The sequence below is a fragment of the Peromyscus maniculatus genome, chromosome 3 (assembly GCF_049852395.1).
Source record: "Peromyscus maniculatus bairdii isolate BWxNUB_F1_BW_parent chromosome 3, HU_Pman_BW_mat_3.1, whole genome shotgun sequence".
Classification (NCBI taxonomy): Eukaryota; Metazoa; Chordata; class Mammalia; order Rodentia; family Cricetidae; genus Peromyscus; species Peromyscus maniculatus.
The window spans coordinates 146963715-146985468 of NC_134854.1; the positions used below are offsets into that span (position 1 = coordinate 146963715).

At 51.9% G+C, this 21754-nt stretch overlaps 2 protein-coding genes across 9 annotated transcripts; both read right to left on the reverse strand.

Annotated features, from left to right (window-relative positions):
• Positions 1–733: 733 nt before the first annotated feature.
• Eno2 (enolase 2) lies at positions 734–10573 on the reverse strand. Of its 3 annotated transcripts, none has more exons than XM_006992057.4 (12): positions 10304–10573; positions 9101–9203; positions 8505–8600; positions 8340–8398; positions 7959–8028; positions 7449–7582; positions 7056–7278; positions 4668–4865; positions 3706–3907; positions 3330–3438; positions 2023–2081; positions 734–1731 (listed from the first exon to the last, which is right to left on the reverse strand). In XM_006992057.4, exons 2-12 carry the CDS (start codon positions 9183–9185, stop codon positions 1662–1664), a joined length of 1305 nt encoding a protein of 434 aa, XP_006992119.2. In that variant the 5' UTR covers positions 9186–9203; positions 10304–10573; the 3' UTR covers positions 734–1661. The 3 variants fall into 3 exon arrangements, with proteins under 3 accessions (XP_006992119.2, XP_015841187.2, XP_076424071.1); XM_015985701.3 differs by having other exon boundaries at positions 10122–10401; XM_076567956.1 differs by having other exon boundaries at positions 10127–10309.
• A 145-nt stretch (positions 10574–10718) lies between these two features.
• On the reverse strand, positions 10719–20078 carry Lrrc23 (leucine rich repeat containing 23). 6 transcript variants are annotated; one of them, XM_015985703.3, is made up of 8 exons: positions 19928–20078; positions 19297–19469; positions 19094–19203; positions 18429–18682; positions 16959–17089; positions 14051–14187; positions 11752–12040; positions 10719–11050 (listed from the first exon to the last, which is right to left on the reverse strand). In XM_015985703.3, exons 2-7 carry the CDS (start codon positions 19420–19422, stop codon positions 11767–11769), a joined length of 1032 nt encoding a protein of 343 aa, XP_015841189.1. In that variant the 5' UTR covers positions 19423–19469; positions 19928–20078; the 3' UTR covers positions 10719–11050; positions 11752–11766. The 6 variants fall into 6 exon arrangements, with proteins under 6 accessions (XP_015841189.1, XP_042130033.1, XP_042130034.1 ...); XM_042274099.2 differs by having other exon boundaries at positions 19297–19440; positions 19928–20067; XM_042274100.2 differs by having other exon boundaries at positions 19297–19440; positions 19881–20051.
• Positions 20079–21754: the final 1676 nt, after the last annotated feature.

Genomic DNA, 21754 nt, shown 5'->3' on the forward strand with positions numbered 1-21754 from the left:
CCACTGGGGCGGAAAAGTTAGAGGGCCTCTAGCCACCCACTGCTGTCCTCCTCACAGTCTGGCCGTCCGTGACTGTAACAGTCCGGGGAGGTGTTGCAATCAGTGTACTGAAGAACTCAGATTCCCCAGGCCCACCTCCATACCCATGGTACCATTCTTCCATCCCCTTCACCCTCCGTTCATAGTCCAAAGAAGTCGGATGCATGAAGTCCCGTCTCATTTCAAAGCAACCCAAAACTCTGTCCAGGAGGCGCTCTTCAGGAATGCTTTAGTTTTAGTCTACCACTTTAGTCCTTCTCTGGTCAAAGACTTTGGGAACCAGAAACCTTACTCCTCACCCCAGATACACACTAACCCTGACACTTGAGGGATTCCTGGACCGAAGGTTAAGAATCCTTAGTTCATGAAAGAAAGAAAGTAAGGGGGGAAGAAAAGAAGGTAAAATCAGATCTCTGAGTTTGAGGCTAGCCTGACCTATAGAGTGAGTTCCAGGACAGTCAGGGCTACACAGAGAAACCCTGTCTCAAAACAACATAAAAAGACAAACAAACAAACAAGAAGGTAAAAACAAGATGGACCCCCACCTACTCACAATGCCACAGACTTGGTCATATGTTCAGTGGCTCCCTTTCTGTGCCCTCCCCAGCTCTGTGGTCGAGTGTCACCAGCATCCAGTCCTTCGTCTCCCCTCCTCTGGTATGGAGCAGAGTAAAACTCCTCAGACACGGGGTGGTGCACTGTGATTCAGACTTTAATAGTGGGGCTCATTTCAAAGCCCCAGAGATGGTGGCAACTGTGGAACACGGCATGGGGGAGTGAGGCAGTGTTCTGGTGAAGCTGGAGAAGACTGGGGAACCTAGGGCTGGGGAGAGCGCCGTGGGAGAGAAGCCCACAGGCACACAGCGCCGTTCTGTGAAGTACCAGGCTTCAGTCAGTGCACTAAACGAAACAGCTGCTAAGGCCCTTTTCTGTTACCCTTCCCATGCTAGCAAAACCTCCCATCCTGGGTCACCTTGGGATGCAGCCACAGGAAAATATGGATGCCCAATTTTGTCAAGTCTCATGGGTCAATTTCAGACTATAGTTATGGGGAGCTGACCGATTGACAAGCTGAACAATAAATAAATGAATAAACGAATAAATAAATAAATAAATAACACGCGCGCACACACACACACACACACACACACACACACACACACACACACACGCCTTACCAAACATGATCCCACATCCAGCACTCGCCAACCACCAGTTCTATGCATAGTTCATAGCTTATACACAACATTAAAAACAGTAACGCCCGCGTGCCACATGGCCCCTTTGCCCTGTTCTAAACACCTCAACACACCAATCCTGAAGTTCCTGTCAGACACGGAGGGCTCTTCTGTGGATCCCCTTCTAATCCTCATTCTCATTTCCAGTTTTTTAAGAGGAGAGAGAATAGACGGGAAAGCGGGAAGAATGGAATCCCCAGAAATGGGGCCCAGAGAGGAGGAAGAGCAGAGACCGCAGGGCGTGTGGAAGAAGCCAAGGACAGCCAGAGCAGGCGAGCTGAGGTGTTCTGGGTGACTCTGGGTGAACTATGGCAGGTCAGGACAGCGAGAAGGGGGCTCCGGGAGGATGAGATGGAGGTTCCGGTCTTCAGGCAAGCAGAGGGGTCACAGCACACTGGGGTTCCGGAAGTTGTGTCCCGCGAAGCGAGCTTCGTCCCCAAGCTCTTCTTCAATTCTGAGAGATGGATCCAGAAGGGGAGCAGTCAGGGGAGCAGGAAGGGTCCGGTTCTCTCTCTGGGTCCCTTCAGACCCCTTCTTTGTGGACTGCCCCAAGGTGAACATTCCCTGGCTTTAGTGGGACCTTGGTGATCTGTCAATCAGACCATCCCTAAATCCTAAACCCACTAGAAAGTATTTTCTTGGCATCAACTACTCTCCAGGTCCCGGATGCTAGAGATGGAATGGTGGCCTAACGGGGTGTCTAGTCCTGGGCCTCAGGTTCTTGTTCTTCGGGGACCCTCCTCACCTCATGAGCTGGTTGTACTTCGCCAGACGTTCCGATCTGCATGGGGCGCCAGTCTTGATCTGAAACATTCCAGGGGACATGCAGCTTACAGATTTCCTTCACCTGATTGGACAGCCCTATCCCCCTTCTCCCCCATCCCATTTATTTTGAGACAGTTTCATGAAGGCTCAAAAGTGACAGGCTAGCGTTGAATTCTTGATCCTCCCGTCTCGGCTTCCCAAGTGTTGAGACTATAGGTATGTGCCACCAGGTCCAGGATGTTTGTTTGTTGCTTTGGTTTGGTTTTCAAGAAACAGGGTTTCTCTATGTAGCCCTGGCTGTCCTGGAACTCACTCTATAGACCAGGCTGATTTTGAACTTATAGAGATCCTCCTGCCTCTGCTTTCTGAGTGCTGGGACTAATGGCGTTTGACGTCGTGCCCTACTACCTTTATTTATTTATTTAATGGAACCCAGGACCTTGCACAAGCTAGGCAAACACTCTGTAACTGAGCCCTGAAACTTTTTTTCTTCTTTTTGTTTTTTGTTTTTTTTCAAGACAGGGTTTCTCTGTGTAGTTTTGGTGCCTGTCCTGGATCTCGCTCTGTAGCCCAGGCTGGCCTCGAACTCACAGAGATCTGCCTGCCTCTGCCTCCCGAGTGCTGGGATTAAAGGCATGAGCCACCACCGCCCGGCAAGCCCTGCAACTTCTACTCTGCATTTGTATTAATTAATAATTAATTGTAAAAATCAACACTTTATTTAGTGTCTGCTTGTATGTCTGTGAGTCTGCTCATGCCATGGTCTGCACGTGGAGGTCAGGACAACTGGTGGGAGCCGGTTCTCTCCTTCCACCATGTGGGTCCCGGGAATCAAACTCAAGCTGTCAGTCAGGCTTGGCACCAGGCATCTTCACCAGCTGAGCCATCTCAGCAGCTCAAAATTTCTACCCTTTTCACTCTTACTTGTTAAGACAGGGTCTCTCTGTGTAGCCCTGGCTGTCCTGGAACTCACTATGTAGACCAGGCTGGCCTTGAACTCACAGAGATCCACCTGCCTCCCAAGTGCTGGGATTAAAGGTGTGTGATGCCAATGCCTGGCATAACCTCTGCACTTGAACCTTCTCTGATTCTCGATCTTCTGGCAGGAGAGTAACCACCTGGGTCTAGAACCCATCAACACTACAAAGACCTCTCCTAATACCACAGACACCACTCAAAGCGTGGCTCTGCAGGAACCTTCTTCCCCTTCTCCCTGCCTCTCAGGCTCCAGAGGATATTACCTAGCACCAGACCGCACCCCATCAAGTTCACAGGTGCTCCACTCACCTGGCCTGTGCACAGTCCCACTACCAGGTCAGCAATGAACGTGTCCTCCGTTTCTCCAGAGCGATGACTCACCATAACCCCCCAGCCATTCTCCTGGGCCAGCTTGCACCTGTAGTACACACCAGCACTGACCTTCTGCCCCAGGCACAGGTATTCCCTCCCAGCCCCAGGCTTGCTCTACATCAAGGAACGCCTGGAGGAAAGTGACTAAGAGGAAGCGGGGCCAGAACGCAAGGTATAGAGAGGACAGAAGTGAGAGAATTGTGAAGGGTACCCAACTTCCATCAACATTCCAGGGCAGAATCGGCCTAGGGGGACTTGAACGAGGGATCTCGAAGGAACAAGGGCCAGGTGGGAGAAGGCAGAAGCCACTCACGCTTGGATGGCTTCTGTGACTGAGCCAATCTGATTGACCTTGAGCAGGAGACAGTTGCAGGCCTTTTCTTCCACTGCCCGCTCGATCCGCTTGGGGTTGGTCACTGTCAAGTCGTCACCCACTATCTGGATGCCGACATTGGCTGTGAACTTGGACCAAGCTGCCCAATCATCCTGGTCAAATGGGTCTTCAATGGAGACCACTGGAGAGGGAGTGGAGAGGGACTGTTGATGCTTCTTGAGCTCTGGAGGGACACCCTCCTTGACTGTCCTTCTTGATCTCTGGAGGGACACCCTCCTTTGACATCCCAGCTCACAAAGCCTCCTCATCCTTGTCCCTCTCTTCCCAGAGAAGCCTGCTGGGGTTCCTATCCCTTCCTACAGTTTTTAGGAACCCGGGAGCTGGCCTTCTCCGTATCCTCACCTAGTTCTATTCCCACTACCAGGAAGTCCTTCCTCGTTACTAGTCTGGCTCTTTCCTTCTCCACTGGTATCTATCATTTTACCTTGCTCTGTCTCAGGAAGATGGAGACCAGCTGCCTCCACGGAGTGGGGCAGAAGCCTTTGGTAGATGTGGAGACTCTGTAACTCAGTGATCCTTTCAAAGCAGTGCCAGCTTTAGTCAGTACCTACCTTCACCAAAGACACTGAAGCCTGCCGCTTTCCTTACATCCATCCGGGGCTCCCCATCCCTGCTCCTTCCAGAGCCCTTCCTAGGGCCCAGTAGCCCTTAGAGCCCAGGTTCTGAATCAGATGGAGGAGACCCATCCCAGTTCCAGGCACAACTACATGCCGCTCAAAGCGTGGCTCTGCAGGAACCTCCTCTCCCTTCTCCCTGCTTCTCAGGCTCCAGAGGATATTACCCAGCACCAGACCGCACCCCATCAAGTTCACAGGTGTCCTGCGGGGCCCCTGCCTATTCTGCTCTCCCCGTTTCCTATCTCCCACATCCCTTGCTCTCACCAGGATAGTTGCGAACAAAGTCCTGGTAGAGTGCCCCCAGCTGGTCCCCACTGATGTATCGGGAAGGATCAGCGGGAGACTTGAAGTCCAAGTCATATTTGCCATCTCGGTAAAACTCGGAGGCGGCAACATCCATGCCGATCACGATCTTTTCCGTGTAGCCAGCCTTGTCGATGGCTTCCTTCACCAGCTCCAGGGCTAGAGACAAGCACAGTGAAATTCTAAGTCGGAGAGACAGGCAGGAAGGAAAGAGGGAGGAAAAGGAAACTAAGAGTGGAAGGAGAGGACTGTGGTAGGGGAGGTGTGGATAGGAGACAGAGGAGTGGAATTCCCTTCCTGTTGGTCCCCCTGCCCTCAGCCCCTCCCCTCCACTCCCACTCCACCACACCTCGTCCTGGTGCTGGGTCTTGAACCTAAGGCCTCATTCATTTGAGGCAAGTTCTCTGCCTCTGAGCCACATTCCCACCCCTTTTTCTCTTTCATTTTGAGAAAGGGTCTCACTAAGTTGCCCAGGCTGGCCTTAAGCAGACCTTGAACTTTCAATTCTCCTTCCCCAGCCTCTAAGCAGTTGGGATGATAGGTCTGCACCACCAGGTCTGGTTAACAGTGTGTGCGTGTGCGTGAGTGTGTGTGCGTGAGTGTGTGTGCGTGAGTGTGTGTGTGTGTGTGTGTGTGTGTGTGTGTGTGTGTGTGTGTCTGTGTGTGTGCTTTAAGAGTTACTTATTTTTGTTTTATGGGTATTTTGCCCGCATGTATGTATGTGCTTCATGGGCATGCTGGTGCCCACAGGTGCCAGATGAGAGTGTTAGGTCCCTGGAATCACATGGGTGCTGAGAACCAAACCTGAGTCCTCTACAAGAGCAGCAAGCGTCCTTAACCACTGAGCCATCTCTCCAACTCCCAATAGCGGTTTTCTTTGGTATCACATCATATTAGCATTTTACATATATTATCTTATTTAGTCCTCAATGATATTTGTAGAACTTGGATTATTCCTTTTTGTTTTGTTTTTAGATTGGTTCTCACCATGTAGCCCTAGCTAACCTGAAACTCTCTGGGCAGACCAGGCTGGCTTTAAACTCAGAGATGTAACTGCCTCTACCTGGAATTAAGGGTGTGCACACCCATACCCTGCTCAAATGCTTGGTTCTCCCCTCCCCCTTTTATGTTTTTTTTTTTTTGTTTTTTTTTTTTTTTTTTTTTTTTTGAGACAGGGTTTCTCTGCGTAGCTTTGGCTGACCTGGAACTCGCTCTGTACACCAGGCTGGCCTCGAACTCACAGAGATCCACCTGCCTCTGCCTCCCAAGTGCTGGGATTAAAGACATGCGCCACCACCACCTGGCAAATGCTTGGTTCTTAAAAAGACCACTTCTGCAGCACTCGGGAGGCAGAGCCAGGCAGATCGCTGTGAGTTCGAGGCCAGTCTGGGCTACCAAGTGAGCTCCAGGAAAGGCGCAAAGCTACGCAGAGAAACCCTGTCTCGAAAAACCAAAAAAAAAAAAAAAAAAAAGACCACTTCTGCACCTTTATTATTATTCTTATTTTTGGTTTTTCGAGACAGGGTTTCTCTGTGTAGCTTTGCACCTTTCCTGGAACTCACTTGGTAGCCCAGGCTGGCCTCGAACTCACAGAGATCCGCCTGGCTCTGCCTCCCGAGTGCTGGGATTAAAGGCGTGCGCCATCACCGCCCGACTCTTTTCTTTCTTTTTAGGCATGGTTTTATGTAGCACAGGCTGGTTTCAAGCTCATAGCAACCCTTATGCCTAAACCTCCCCAGTGTTGGGGATTCCAGCCAATAATGCTTCAATGTTCAAATAAGTGCAAGTAATCTGATTCCAGAGCAGAGTCTCTGTACACTTGTATGTCAGTATGCATGCATTTACATGTGTGTGCATGCATGTGCATACATTTGTATGTGGTGTGGTGGCCCCAGACGGGCTGAACAGACACTCTACCCCCGAGCTGTACTTCAGCTGGTATCTTCACTTTTAACCCTTCCCTTTACAGTTAGTCCCCACCCTCCCACCCCCCGCAGCACAGAGACTGTGGGGATCCTAGACACCTTCTGCGAGCCTGGGAAGGGGATGAGACCGATGTGTACCTGCCTTCCTAGAGCATGGTGCATGTGGCATTATAGGATAAAATAGACCTTACCCAGACCAGTTCCAGCGAGGACCTATGCTAACAGATTATGCTAGGCAGATAAAAGACTGATCTCCAAGGTCTGTGTGTGAAATCAGAAGGCCCCCTGGAGCCCGCCCTAAAGGCTGGTACCCCTGAGATTTTCAGCAGTTCCAGGACCTTCCACCCGTCCCCTCAGGACCCAAGTGTACCAGCCACCTTTCCCACTGTGCGACTCGGAGCTGGAGTAAGGGCTCCGGCCTCACCTTCACTGTTCTCCAGGATGTTGGGGGCAAAGCCACCTTCGTCTCCCACATTAGTGGCGTCCTTGCCGTACTTGTCCTTGATGACCCCCTTGAGCGTGTGGTACACCTCTGCCCCAAGTCTCATGGCATCCCGAAAGCTCTCAGCACCCACTGGGAGGATCATGAACTCCTGCATGGCCAACTTGTTCCCAGCATGGGAGCCACCATTGATCACATTAAAGGCCTGGGGAGCCACAGATGGTCAGAGAATCACAGATGAGTCAAAGAGTCTTTCCCTCCCGCCCCTGCAATGGGGTCCCCCAAATGCCAGGCTCAGGTCTCCCCCCCCCCCAGGCTTTTTTCTTTCTTGCCCTCATCCCTCACCGGGTTGCATGCTCCCTCCTCTAGGCTCACCGGCACAGGCAAGATGAGGTCTGAGTTCCCAGCCAGCTGAGCAATGTGGCGGTAGAGGGGCAGATCCCTCTCGGCTGCCCCCGCCTTACACACGGCCAGAGACACACCCAGGATGGCGTTGGCCCCAAACTTGGCTAGGAGATTACAGAGGAAGGCACTGAGCGAAAGTGTCCCTCTTTCCTGTAGCCCCCGCCCCCACCTATACCCCCTAGAAAAGCCAATAAACGAGAGCTCCCCCCCATGCCCCACCCCCAGCAGCGACTCATTCATTTTCTACTACAAATAGTGGGGTTCGGGGAGGAAGTAACAAGGAAGGGAAGGCCTCACATCTTCCCAAACATTCCCCGGACTACGTCATGCCAACTCCTGTCTGTCTGTCTCATGTCACTCCCTCCCTCTGCAGTGGCTTTGGGCGAGGAAGGGATGGTCCTCTGACACTCACTGCATCCCCAGCACGCCCCCTCCAGGTCTTTGTGCTTTTCTATTCCTCCTAGCCCAGACCCTGCTTACATTTGTTCTCGGTCCCATCCAACTCCAGCATCAGGTTGTCCAGTTTCTCTTGCTCCACCACGGAGAGACCCTGTGGGCAGAGCCCCATTACCCAGAGCCAAGACGGGGGCTGGGCCCTAAGACGGAGGGTCCCCTCATTCACACACAGTCTTCCTCCGTGTGAGCGAGGTCCCACCAGACCCCTGTGACAGCGGCCTGCTCTGCCAGCTTTAGGGACCGTGAGCGCCTGCAGGGGCTGTTAGCAGTATTTGTCCACCCTTCCCTTTGTAACCACAATTCCTAAAGAGCGGGCTTCTCTGCCTCCCCCTGTCCCTCCCTGGATCCAAGATTTCTTCTAGGACTCTGGTCTAGCAGCCACCCCCAGGAAAGAGCGGGCCTCACTGAGCTGATGAGGGCTGGTGCAATGGTGGTGTTGATGTGGTCCACTGCCTTCAGGACACCTGGAGAGGGGAAGAAGGGCTGGCTGGTCAGTCCAGGAGCGGGTAGAGAGAAGAGGACGGGGAGGCATCTAGGGGCTGGGGCGTGCTAGGAGAGGGATGCCGTCACCTTTGCCTAAGTAGCGCTGTTTGTCCCCATCTCTTAGCTCCAGGGCCTCATAGATGCCAGTGGAGGCTCCACTGGGGACTGCAGCCCGGAAGAGACCTGGAAGAAGACATTCAAGGAGGAAGGAGAGAAGAAACTCTGGGCCAAGGATTCTTGGAGCCTTTCCGGCGAAACTCCCACCTGCCACAGCCAGACTTGTCCCCACACTGTTCCCTGAGACAGACTCACACACGCTCACATACACCGTGTCAGCTGCACAAGCGAGGCCTCCTCACCCGCCCATCTGAGGCCTCACGGGCACGTGTGGGAGGCCACAGAAACAAAGCTATGCTAGGCAGAGCATGCGTGCTCCAGTGCTCGCTCTCTCGCACAGGCACGCAGACAGACCTAGAGGCAGGGCCCTTCTCACTCTGGACTAGAACACAGACCCATCTAGCCTGGCTTCACAGGTCAAGGAAGACCAGACTCCACAATCCAGCCCTGGGAACCTGGTCTAGCACCCCCTGGGCCCTGAGTGTGAAGAAAAAAAATCTCTGAAACCTGCCAGACCCAGCATAGGGAAAGTGAGGGCTGTGGAAAGCCCATGCCCCGCCCATCACCTTTGGCAGTATAGAGATCCACTTCCACGGTGGGATTCCCACGGGAGTCCAAGATCTCTCGGGCCCAGATCTTCTCTATAGACATGATGATGGTTGGAATCTCCTTGGGTGGAAGTGAAGGAAGGAGAAAGAGAAGAGGCTTAGAAGGGCGGAGCCTGGGGCCAGTGGGCGGGGCCAGAGGCTGGGAGGGCTGGGAAAGAGGTTACCGCAGTGGGTAGGGGGTGGGGAGGAGCAGGCTGCAGTCAGCCTCGGAGAAGGGGTTCTCCCTCCCCCCACGGAGAGAGGGAAAGGTCAACGCAGTGAGGAAGGGGAGGTCACTGCAGTCGGGGCGGGGTACATCTCATGACAAGGTGGGAGAACGCCGCAGTGAAGAGGGGAAGGAAGGCTGGACAGAGAATTCTTCGCCCCTCAGCAGCTTCACCGACCAGTGGGGTTCCCCTAGACTTCCCCAGGCGGGATGGCTGCCAGGCTGGCATTTTTTTCCCTTTGGATCTTGGAACAGGAAGAAGAGGGGTTGTCTGGGCAAGTGGAGCCCCAACTTGACAGCCCCCACACACAGGGCCTATAAAACACTCCGGGGTCGTCACCTCTCTCCCAAATATGAATTCCTCCTCTTTTCAAGAGGAGTCTGGAGACAGCATCCTGGGGCCTCCAGCCCCTAGGTGCTGCAGCGGGGAATGGCGAGGTAGTCCAGGCTGGACCCATCGTCTTCCCTACCCGCAGACAAATTCCCCACTCCTCTCATCCCTCCCCCATGCATCGGAGAAAAGGAAATGTCAAAAGAGAAGGAGGGACAGAAGAACGAGTCTAGAACAGGTCTGAGGCAGCCAAGGAAGGGCGAGAGAAGGTATATCCCCAAACGCAAAGCCAAAAAGGACGTGCCAGGAAAACACGCGCCGCCCGCCGAGACATCGAACTTAAGGAACAAATCGGCAGGACCCTAGGCGAAGACCGGCGAGGGGAGAGGGGCAGGCGAGGGTGGAACCGTGCAGTTAGAGAAGCGGGTGCAGAGAGCTGGTACCTCACCCTGGAGGAGGTAAGAGCCAGAAAGCCGGGAGCTGTCCGGGAAGGCCCGGGATGGAGGGTGCTGGGGAAGGCAGGTGACAGGCAGGTATGCAGCGTCACCCGCCCGGCGGGCCAAGCCCAGGACAGCGGGGAGTGGACGCGGCGAGTAAGGGGGATGCGGCCCGATGCGGGCCTCACCTCGAGGACTGCAGACTCAGCCGGTGGCGGTGGCGGTGGCGGTGATGACGGCGGCGGCGCAGAGAGAGCCGGAGTGGCGGCGGCTGCGGCTCCCAGCGCGGGCGGGGGGCGGGCAGGGGGCGGCGCCTAGAGAGCCGGGCGGGCGCATGTGACCCGGAGCCCCCGATGAGTCAAGAGCTGCAGGCGCCGACGCACGTACGAGCGCGGGTGGTGGTGGGGAACCAAACGGGTGGGGGAAGGGCCGGGGCGATCCTGGACCGGGATAGGCGCCCGCTAAGCGCTCTTGCGCTCCTAACCTATGTCCAGCCACCTCGAGGGAAGCGGGCACCGCCTCACTCAGTACTGCGGCAGGTATTGACCCATGCTGATGGAGAAGCACGCCACGGGGGTTCGTGAACTCGCTCAGACACAGGAATATCAAAATACCTTTTTATTTGAAACCTGAACTGTCCCATCACAGCCCACCTCCTTGGCTCCTTTCTCCAGATAACCGCTACAAGCATCCTGGCTGCTCCAGACCTGCTTGAGGGCTGTCCCCGATCTAGGCTCCAGACAGACCTTAGGGGCTTAGGCCCATAGAACAAGCCACACAAAGATGACCACCAAAAAGCCTGGGCCTTGGGATATGATGGATTTTCAATTCGGAGACAAAAGGCAGCCAGCGTCTCCCCCTTCCTATCACAGGTCTATGAGTGTGGTGGTCCCCACCGGAGTCTCATCAATTCCTGAGGCCAGGGTCTTGGTCTCCTGGAAGAAAGGAACAGAGTGAAGCTTGTGCCCACATCCCTGGGCTTCTCGGTCTCTCCGCTTCGCTCTGCCCTCCTTTCGCCTCCCCACCTGTGTCCTGTTATTTTTAGACTCAGATTTTCAGTGCAGGATCTTTTCCCTGGCCCAGCCGCACCTCCTTCCCTCATGAGCTCCTCGGTGCCCCCAGACCTATCCATCCCTTAGTAACCGTCGCGGCCGGGTAAGGCTGCACATCAGCTCCTCCGTGCCCCCAGACCTATCTATCCCTTAGTAACCGTCTAAGGCTGCACATCAGCTCCTCGGTGCCCCCAGACCTATCTATCCCTTAGGAACCGTCTCCGCCGGGTAAGGCTGCACATCAGCTCCTCCGTGCCCCCAGACCTATCTATCCCTTAGGAACCGTCTCCGCCGGGTAAGGCTGCACATCAGCTCCTCCGTGCCCCCAGACCTATCTATCCCTTAGGAACCGTCTCCGCCGGGTATGGCTGCACATCAGCTCCTCCGCTGCCTGCCGTTCCAGTTCTCACTTTTCTGGTCTCCTGTATCTTTTATCAGCTCTTCCTGGGCCTCTCATCTTTTCTTCATACCTAAGACACCTCCAACCCCTAACTCTGGTCTCTGCTAAGGGTTCTCCTGGCCTCTTCGGTGTGGCCAGCCTTTGACCTCCCGCCGCCGCTGTCTCCCTGGCATTTTTCCCTTACCATCTGGAAGGGCAGCTAAGCTGGTGGCTGGTATGGTTCCATGTCATGATCTACATCCTGTTCTTGTTCCTGTTCCTCCTTCATCCTCTGACGGATCTCCTCTGCCTCAGCCCGGTCCTCGTCCTCAAAGAACTCTTTGTCTAGGCGCTCTAGGTGCGCCATCTGCACCAGGGCCTCCTGGCGGTAGTCGGTCTCATCTGCACACGGGTTGTCCAACATCACCAAGGCTCGAAGCTTCGGCAGATCCCGCAGCTTGGCCATCTCCCCTATGTCGGAAATCATGTTGCTCCTGTGGGTGAGGTCGAGAGGGCTCAGCTCAGAAAATGGGCTTTGAGTGGCACCTAGGAACTGGGCTTCCTCTGTAAGAACACCTCCGGCCGGGCCCTAAAAGCAATGACTGTGGAGGACTGGTCGGCCAGGTGTGGCCAGATTTTGCCTGATGCAATTCCCCAATCCCACCTCTACCCTTCAAGGAGTCCCTAAATGCCAACGTCTACTCTGTGATGTGTCATCTTAAAACTTTGGAGCGGCAAAGTTAGGCCTCAGCCTGTCTTGTATTTGGAGAGGAAGGACAAATGTCCCTTATAGAAGCAGACATTTTCTATCAGCCACACCACAACAGAAGTTAGAAGGTGCAGGTCAGCAGGGAAGGAGCCTATGCCTAAGTGTGGGGTGCTGTGGAGTTGGGTGTTGTGTGGGTGCCTCCTTCAGTAAGGAACCCAGAGCCAGGGATGGATTGGGTCTCTCAGCTTGAATAAAAAGGCCAGTCCTCTAACGTACTTCTTTCTGAGACTCTGTATGGAAAGGCATGTTCCTGGCTTTCAAACAATAATGAAATCATTTTTAAGTATTCCAGACTATTCTCAATAGATGTTGTGGGCCTTGAGGAACGTTGCTTACTTTGAGCTCTCGGCATTTTATTAGGCTCCATACATATTTTATATGCAGGAGGCCCTGGGTTTGATTGATAGAACCACAAAAAAATAATAATCAAATATTGTCTATCAGAAAAGAGCTGCTGAGAGAAAAACCCCTCTGACCATTCATCTCCTTCTTCCTCCTCCTCCCTTCCTTGTGTGTGTGTTGGGGGGGGGGGTGTGACACAGAACCTGGCTATGCAGCCCAGGCTGGCCTCGAACTCACAGACATCCTCTTGCCTGAGCCGCCTAGGTGCTGGAGCTATAGGCATGAGCCACCACATCCCCTTCTTTTTGTTGCTGTTACTGGTTTGGTTTTGCTGTTGTTGTTGGCAAAGTCTCACTGTGTACCCAGCTCGCACAGAACCACTCACTATTTAGACCTGGCTACCACCTCAGATTTGTAGCAATCCTCCTGCCTTTGATCTCCAAGTGCTAAGATTATTGGCATGTGCTACCACATCTGGCCTTGTATTTTTTCTTTTCTTTTCTTTTTCTTTTTTTAGTTTTTCAAGACAGACTTTTGCTATGTAACCCTGGCTGTCCTGAAACTCACTTTGTAGACCAGGCTGGCCTCGAACTCACAGAGATCCACCTGCCTCTGCCTCCCGGTTGCTGGGATTAAAGGCGTGTGCCACCACCGCCAGCTACATTTTATGTTTAATATCAGTTAAGAGCTGTCCTCTACAGGTAATGTTCAGTTCAGGAAGAAAGAGACAAGAAATGGGAAGAGTAATTGGGGCCTAGGAGAGTGAGAAGGGCATTTCTGTAGGTTACAGACAGGAAAATGGCTGCGGAGTCAGGCTGTAAACTGCTTCAAAACAAGAGTTAGCAACATCGTGACGAGAGCCTATCACCTCAGCCACCCAGGACATTGAGTTCAAGAGACCAGGCCAGCCTGCGTAATGTAGCAAGACCCCCACGTTTAAAAATGAATAAGAAGCTAAGCACAGTGGTGAACACTTTTAATCCCAACCCTCGGGAGGTGGCGGAGGAGGATCTCTGAGTTCAAGGACAGAGAAACCCTGTCTGGAAAAACAAAAAACAAAACAAAAAGAAAAGAAAGAAAAAGGAGAAAAAACAGGGGAAAACTTCTGATTCTTTTAGATGTTCCTGAAACATAGCATAGGCCCAGCTAAACACAGTATATTCTTTTTCATTATGGATTAAATTAACATAAGGGTTCAAGGCTCCCAAGAAGATCTTTGTGTTGCTCTTTGAACCAACTACAGAAGAAAGAAAAGGAAAGCAGAAGACCAGACCCAGAAGGAGAACAAGGTACGGACCCAGCTGTGGGTTACTGGGAGAGGCCCCTGGCTCAGAAGTTGCTCTTGGTGATGGATGGATACAAAGTGGGTCTTAGAGAGGACGCACACCCGTACCTCAAGTTCAGGTACTGCAGTGATTTCATTTCCTTGGAGAAGCCATCCAAAGTTTCAATCTGGTTGTCTCGAAGGTGCAGGGTGGTCAGGTTGCTGAGGTTCTCCAGGCCCTCCACCTTCTTCAGCAAGTTTTGAGCCTGCACCCAGCACCCAACACACTGACTCAGAGGGGGAGCTGAGAGCGGGGAGCTGGGAAAGGATGACGAAGCAAAGAAGAAAGCCAAGGAGAGAGGGAGGAGTGGAGGAGAGTAGGGACAGATGAGAGAGTGTGGTATAGAGAACGAAGAAGTCCAAATCTAGGCGGGGCAGCCCACCCCTCCAATCCTAGTATTCAGGAGGCAGAGGCAGGAAGATTGAGAAGCCAGCCTGGGCTACCTAGTGACTCTCCGGGCATGCCTGGACTATAGTGTGAGACCCTATTTCAAATGCCGCCCCTTAAAAAGGACAAAGAAGGGCCAGCAAGCCTGCTCCATGAGCCAAGCCTGGCCACCCCAGGTCATTCCCCGGTACCCACAAGGTGGAAAGAGAACTCCTCCAAGTCATCTTTGACTTCATCTGTGTACTGTGTTGTGCGTGCATCCCCAAATAAAGAAGTAATTGTAAAGTCACTTTGATTTGAAAAGGGAAAGAAGTCTAAAGACTAGATTTCCCAGAACTACAAAAAAAATGATGATGATAGAATAATAATAAAAATGTTACTGGAAACTAGAAACACAGACTAGTTTCTGGGCTAGGGAGGCAGTTTGGTGGCAGAGCATTCCTATAGTGTGTACAAGGAGCTAGTTTCAATCCTCATTACAAAAAAGAAAGAAAGAAAAGAAAAAGAAAGAAAGAGAGGAAGAAAAGATAGACCAAAGGAAAAGAACAAAGAAGCTTCCCCTAACAAAAGCTCAGCTGTGTCCTCCTGCTAGCCATCCCATCAAGAGCTGCTTGAAGCACTGAGGAGCTGCTGTAGTACCATTCCAGAAGCAGCACGTCCAGCCTAAGGCGACAGACACTTAGAGCCTGGTAAGGTGGTGCACAGCTGTGACCCCAGCACTCACGTAGGGGACAGACAAGAGGACAAGTCTAAGCTACATAAGGAGTTCAGACCCGTGTAGACTATACAGGGAGATCCTGTCTCAAAAATAAGGTAAACCTGGGGCCAGAGCAATGGCCCAGCAGTTAAGAGCACCCGCTGCAGTTTCAGAAGACCCAGGTTCAGTTCCTAGCACCCGCACAGCAGCTCACAACCATCTGTAACTCCAGTTCCAGGGGATCTGACCTCCTTCTGGATCTCCAGGGGCACCAGGCACACACATGGCACTACCCATACATACATACATACATGTAGATGAAACACTCATAGACATAAAAATAAATACCCTTTAAAAGTAATAAAAACAAAACAAGATATTGTGGCATACATCTGCAAATCCTAGCACCTGGGAGACTGAGGCAGGAGGATTACTGTGAATTCTAGGCCTGCCTGGATTACATAGGCCAGCCAGGACAACGTGGTATGACCTTTAAAAACCAAGTAAAAAACAAACAGACAAAACCCAGGCCATGGGGATGGCTCAGTCGGTAAAATTCGTGTTCGTGTCCCCAGCACTCACGTCAAAAGCCACACTTGGGGCTGTACAGTCTGTAATGCCAGCTGCTGGGGTAGAGACAGGCAGACCCCTGGAGCCTACGGGCCAGGCAGACTAATTAATAAGGGGCTTCAGGTTCTATGAGAGATCCTGCCTCAGAACATAAGGTAGAAAGCCACTGAGGAAGATGCTCGCAGTCCACCTCAGGCTTCCACACACAGCACAGCTGCACACTTGCACACACACACACATACACACACACACACACACACACACACACACACACACACACACACACACGCAACGGTGGCCCACACCTTTCATCCAAGTACTCGGGAGGCAGAGACAGTCAGATCTCTGAGTTCGAGGCCAGCCTGGTCTACAACGAGAGTTCCAGGACAGCCAGAGCTGTTATACAGAGAAACCCTGTCTCAAAAAACCAAAACCAAAAATATAGTTGATTATAATGGTCCATACTGGAATCCTGGCACTTGGGACATAGGAGCAGGAAGATCAGGAGGAATTCAAGGTCATCCTCAACTATGTAGTGATTTCAGGTCAACCTGGGCTACATAAGACCCTGTCTCAGGCTGGGCGGTGGTGGTGAATGCCCTCCAGCACTTGAGAGGCAGGGGCAGGTGGATCTCTGTGAGTTCGAGGCCAGCCTGGACTACCAAGTGAGTCCCAGGAAAAGCGCAAAGCTACACAGAGAAACCCTGTCTCGAAAAAACAAAAAACAAAACAAAACAAAACAAAACAAAACAAAAAAAGACCCTGTCTCAGGCTGGGCGGTGGTGGTGAATGTCCTCCAGCACTTGAGAGGCAGGGGCAGGTGGATCTCTGAGTTCAAGGCCAGCCTGGTCTATAGATCGAGTTCCAGGACAGTCAAGACCACAGTTTAAACCCTGTCTTAACCCCTCCCCAAAAAGACTCTGTCTCAATAAACAATAAATGGCCCCCTTAGCCTGCTTTCTGTACCCGAATAGCAGTTTTGCAACAACCTGTACTAAGGCATTTTCTCTGCATTTCCCACACATCATGCCCTGCTAGGTTGGACGCCTCCCTTTCCCACTCCTCTCCCTTTTCCTCTAAGAGACAATCTTGTTCTGTAGCCTAGGCTGGCCTCTAACTCTCAGCTGTCCTCCTTGCTTGGCCTCCCAAATACTAGGACACTAAGCGTAAGCCCGTATGGACTGTCTTGACTTGACGTCTCCACAGCGTCAGGCACCACGCAAGGGCTGGCCATCCTCGTGGGGACGAAGCCAGCAGCCGGGGCTGCTGGAAGCCAAGGCTGTGCTCCCTTCCCTGCACCTCCCTAGGGCCCAGGGAGCTACCAGGAAGAGATTCTTCAGCTTAGGAAGGCCGATCCCCAATGTGCTTTCTATCTGGTTCCCCCGAAGCTCCAGGGTGTGCAGGCTAGTCAGTTTTTCAGGGTCCAGACCCGTCACATGGTGGATGCGGTTCCCTGCAGAAAAGGGAATTAAGAGCTCAAAGGTCCGTTCTGAGCGTTTAGCACTGGAAATCTTGGCCCTCTGTATCCTCTCTCCCTCTAATGCAGGGTAGAAGGGAGGAGGAATAACCCCAGATTAACATCTTTGGGGCCCTGTGGCAAGTGGGCCTGAAGGGTTTATCTGTCTGTGCTTGGGGAACGAATTAGTGATACCTAAGCCACGCACGCAGCTGACTTCCTTCCCTCCTGCACATTTTTGGTCAAATGATGTTTTCCCTGAACAAACAGTTTGAAATTGTCATCTGTGCTGGGCCTAGTGGTCCAGACTTATAGTAGTATAGTATAGTAAGTCAGAGCTGGAGAGATGGCTCAGCGGTTAAGAGCACTGACTGCTCTTCCAGAGGTTCTGAGTTCAATTCCCAGCAACTGAATGTCGCCTCACAACCATCTGTAAAGGGATCCAATGCCATCTTCTAGTGTGCAGGCGTACATGCCAACAAAGCACTCATACATAAAATGTATCAATAAACCTTTAAAAAATCATATAGAAGATTTAAAAAAAGTTATAATAGAACTGGGGATATGGCTCAATGGAAGAGTCGCCTGTGCCTTTCACAGTGGTATTTCCCCAATCTACCCTTCTGTAGAATTTATTTCCTTTGTGAGTTATGTTTTCTGTTATAGTTTTTAGACAGGGTCTCACTCTGTAGGCCAAGCTGACCTCTAACTACCTATGAAGGCCAGACTGGCCTTGAACTCCAGCAATCTTGCTTTCACCTCCAGCATAGAGGGACCGGAGTTGCAAGCCAACAACTGGCTCATACTTACTTATTATGTGGATTGCTAACTGACCATCACCCTGAACTAGAATTGACTCTACCTAAGAATAGAGATTTTTGGTTTTGCTCATTGCTGTATCTCCCGCATGAAGAACTATCATAAAGAATACTATAAGGAGGGGCTGGAAAGATGGCTCAGTGGTTAAGAAGCATTGGCTGCTCTTCCAGAGGACCTGAGTTCAGTTCCCAGCACCCACATCAGGCAGATCACAGGAGATCTGGCACTTTCTTCTGGTTCCCACAGACACCTGCACATATTCACACACATGTAATTAAAAATAAAATTTAAAAAGAATATTATAATGAACTATAATAAGTGTCCTTTTTTGGGGGGGCAGGCTCATATAAGTATAGGCAAGGCTTTAATACTGAATTATATCTCCAGTCCTGTGGGTGTCCTAACGAATAAATGCCTGAATCCATACAAATAGTTGTGTGGCTAAGCCAAGAGTCATATACTGCCTACTCCCGTCGGCAGGGAGGGAAGTTCTGTGTATCTCTTCCTATTGACCCACCTTTGAGATCCAGGCTTCCTAGACGGGGATGAGAGATGCCTTCAGTGTCCATGATCTGGTTGTAGGAAAAACTGGCGATCTGGAGGTAGGGCAGCTCATTCAGTCGGGCACTCCGAAGCTGATTGCCATCAGCCTTGAGCCACAGTAGGTGGGTGAGAGAGTTGAGGGGTGACAGGTCTGTGAGGTGGTTCTCAGAAATATCCACGTAACGAAGATGGATGTAGGAGCGCAAAAGGTTGATGTCTGTGAGGTCCCTAGGAGACAGCATGGGGGGAGATCCACCATCAGGGATCAGAACCCAGCGAGAACTGGAAGAGGGCGCTAGACAGAGGACAGCAGGGACAGCTCACAGTGGGCGACAGAGTGGGGAGGGGAAGAGGAGGGAGGTGGAGCTTTGTTCTTGTTTTTCCGTGCAGAGATCAAAACCAGTGCTTTGTACATGCTCGACAGACCTTCACTGTGGAGTCTCTGCCTGGGCTTGGAGACAGCTTAGTGGTGAAAAGGCTTGTCTAGCATGTACAAGGCACATCCAGACCACGGACACTGAAGGCACCTTTCATCCTTCCCTTCCCATTAGATCAGATGAGAGAGACACGAGCTCCAGCCAAAGCCCTCAGGAATGAGAGAGGGGGAGGCTTATGGTGCTCCGGTTTCTCAGGTCTCACCTGTCTTTAGCCTCCAGCTTAATATAAGCGTGAGCCAGTCCGCTGCCCGTCTTGCAGAGTAAAGAAAGTCCTTCCTTCATCATGGCCTCCGTGAGCGGGGTGGGCATCCACTGCAAGAGGAGGGCAGTAAGGGCATCATCCCTTTGCAGCTCCCGTCTAGCCCCGGGCCCCAGGACCCCAGGACCCCTCCTCCAGGCTCTCACTTCCTCAGAGACTTCTTCTCCCTCCTTCCTGTAGTCATCCCACTCGTCCGTCTCCTTCTCATCTTCTTCTTTTTCCAGATCATCCTGGTCTGGCTCAATGTCGTCCAGATCATCTTCATCCGACATCTTTCTCCCCTCTGCCCTCTGGAGTCAGGTGAAACTCAGTTCTGGTGCTGAGAAAGGAGGTCTCAGTTCCCACTCCACCTAACCCTCCCGTCCCTCACCTCCACTTACAGGTACCCTGTACAGCGGACCTCCCTCCCACCTGTGCGTCCTTCCTCATCCTGGAGAACATTTTTGGACTCCCAACCTGTGCTTGGAGGTTCTCGCTCCCTTCGGGACACCTTCCCATACTCCTGGACCTTCCCTGCCTTCACAGTGGCTCCAACTCTGCCCCAGCAACCCAGTGTCCCTGCTTCCTGAATTCCCTTTGACAGAGTTCTACACGTTCTCCTAAAATCTTCCCCCACCTCCTCCTCTCTCTTACCTACACCCCACCTCCGGGTTCCCTTCCACCCCCAACCCCTGCTCCGTTCATTTCTTCTAATGCCATCTCTCTGCTTAACGCCATCGCCCTGACGCACAGTCTCCAACCCTCCAACCCAATTTGTCTTCGGAGCGGGGCGCAGACCCTGGTTCTCTTGCTCTAGAAGTAGTTATGGAGAGGATCTTGGTGCTGAGAGGCCAGGACTGTTTTTTGGAAGACGCAACTGGGGCGGGGGGCGAGCGGGTAGTTATGGTTGTATATCGTTGTTATGGCAACGGGGGCGGGGACGCTTGGCTTTGCAGCTAGCTTCCGTTAAGAATCCAGAGTAACCCAACTGTAAAGCACAAACCCCGGCGCCCCTACAGCCACCTTCAGCGGGTAGTTAGTTCAGTGGTTGCCAAGTTACCAGGCCAAATTCCCAATCCCACGTACCTGGAGGAGGCAAGAAGGGTGTCACGCGGGTAATTGTCCGAGGACATAAAACAATGGTCCACTTCTAACAGTCTTGCAGAGAGAGGTGGGCGGGAAGCGGGGCTGGCCATTATGTCCTTAAAGGGGCCAGATGTCAGGTGCGAAGGTATTGTGCTTTAAGACTCTCCCCAAGAAGCAAAGCGGGGTTGGATGAGTGGTTAAACTAGGAGAAGCAAGAAATGCTAAGGTGTGGGATCTGTGGCTGCTCAGGTTCGGCTCACTCATTATTGTCTTAGGAGGCCTTGGAAGGTGGCCTGACGGAGCAGAAGCCCAGGCCAAGCTACCTTAAGACTGGCTTGCAAGAGAGCTGGCTCAGAGTGGCTGGTCTCTCGGGATTCCCATGACTCACACGCCATAGCCATCTGTAACTCCAGCTGCGGGGAGATCTGATGCCCCCTCTGATCTCCAAGTGCACCAGGCATGCATGTGGTACACGTACATATATGCAGGCAAACGCTCATACACATAAAATAATAAAATTAATAAATCCGAAAAAATAAAATGAAATTAAAGGCCCGGCTGGGAGTCTGGACAGATCGGCAGTTTATCTGAGATTCTGTAGCATAAACTTGGCCTTGACAATTGGCAGGAGTCCGCTGAGTTACTCTGGGTTTTTGCGGTTGCTGGGCTTTGTTTTGTTTTGAGAGAGCCTGTCTGCGCAGGCCAGGCTATTTTGAAGCGCCTCTTTTCTCGGCCTCCCAAGGGCTGGGATGACAGGTGTGTGCTACCATACACCTGCCATGCCCAGCTAAAGCTATCTTGCGGAATCTAAGGAAAACAGCAATTAGGTCGTACAGGAAGATATAGGACTTATCTTGTTACACACTTTAGATAAAATGCAAATTGGAGGCTAGAGGGACGGCTCAGTGGTTAAGAGCACCCCTGAGCTTGCGGGGGGGGGGGGGGGGAGCTCAGGTGTGATTTTCAGCACCCACAAATGGTGGCTCCTTATCCTCTATCACGCCATCTCCAGGGGATCTAATGTCTCTGGCCTCCATGTACATACCCCCCCCCCATACACATAGTTAAATCTTTTTAAAGGTTTCAAAGTGGTCTGATGCTGTATGGGCTGAAAGTCAGGAAGTGTTTCTTTGGATGGGTCTAGACCAAGGAACAAAATAGACAAATCTGTCCATTTGGTGTCAATGAACTAACCCGGGCTTTAGCGACAGCAGGAACTTGAAAGTATAAACACTAGGTTCCAAACAGCTCTGTCACTCAATAGCTGTGTGTTCTTCGGGTTATGTCACACAAGCCTGTATTATCTAAAACTATACTGCTGAATTATGCATGGTGACACACAGCTGTAAACAGGAGCTCTCTGGAAGCTGAAGCAGGAGGTTGTTACAGGCTAGCTTGGACTACCTCAAAATGAAACAGCATACACCTCAGGATTAGAGAATTTTCAAAAAACAAAATAAATGGTTTTCTTTTTTTTTTCTTTAAGAAAGCATTTTTATATGTAATAAATAAATAAATCTTAAAAAAAAAGAAAGCATT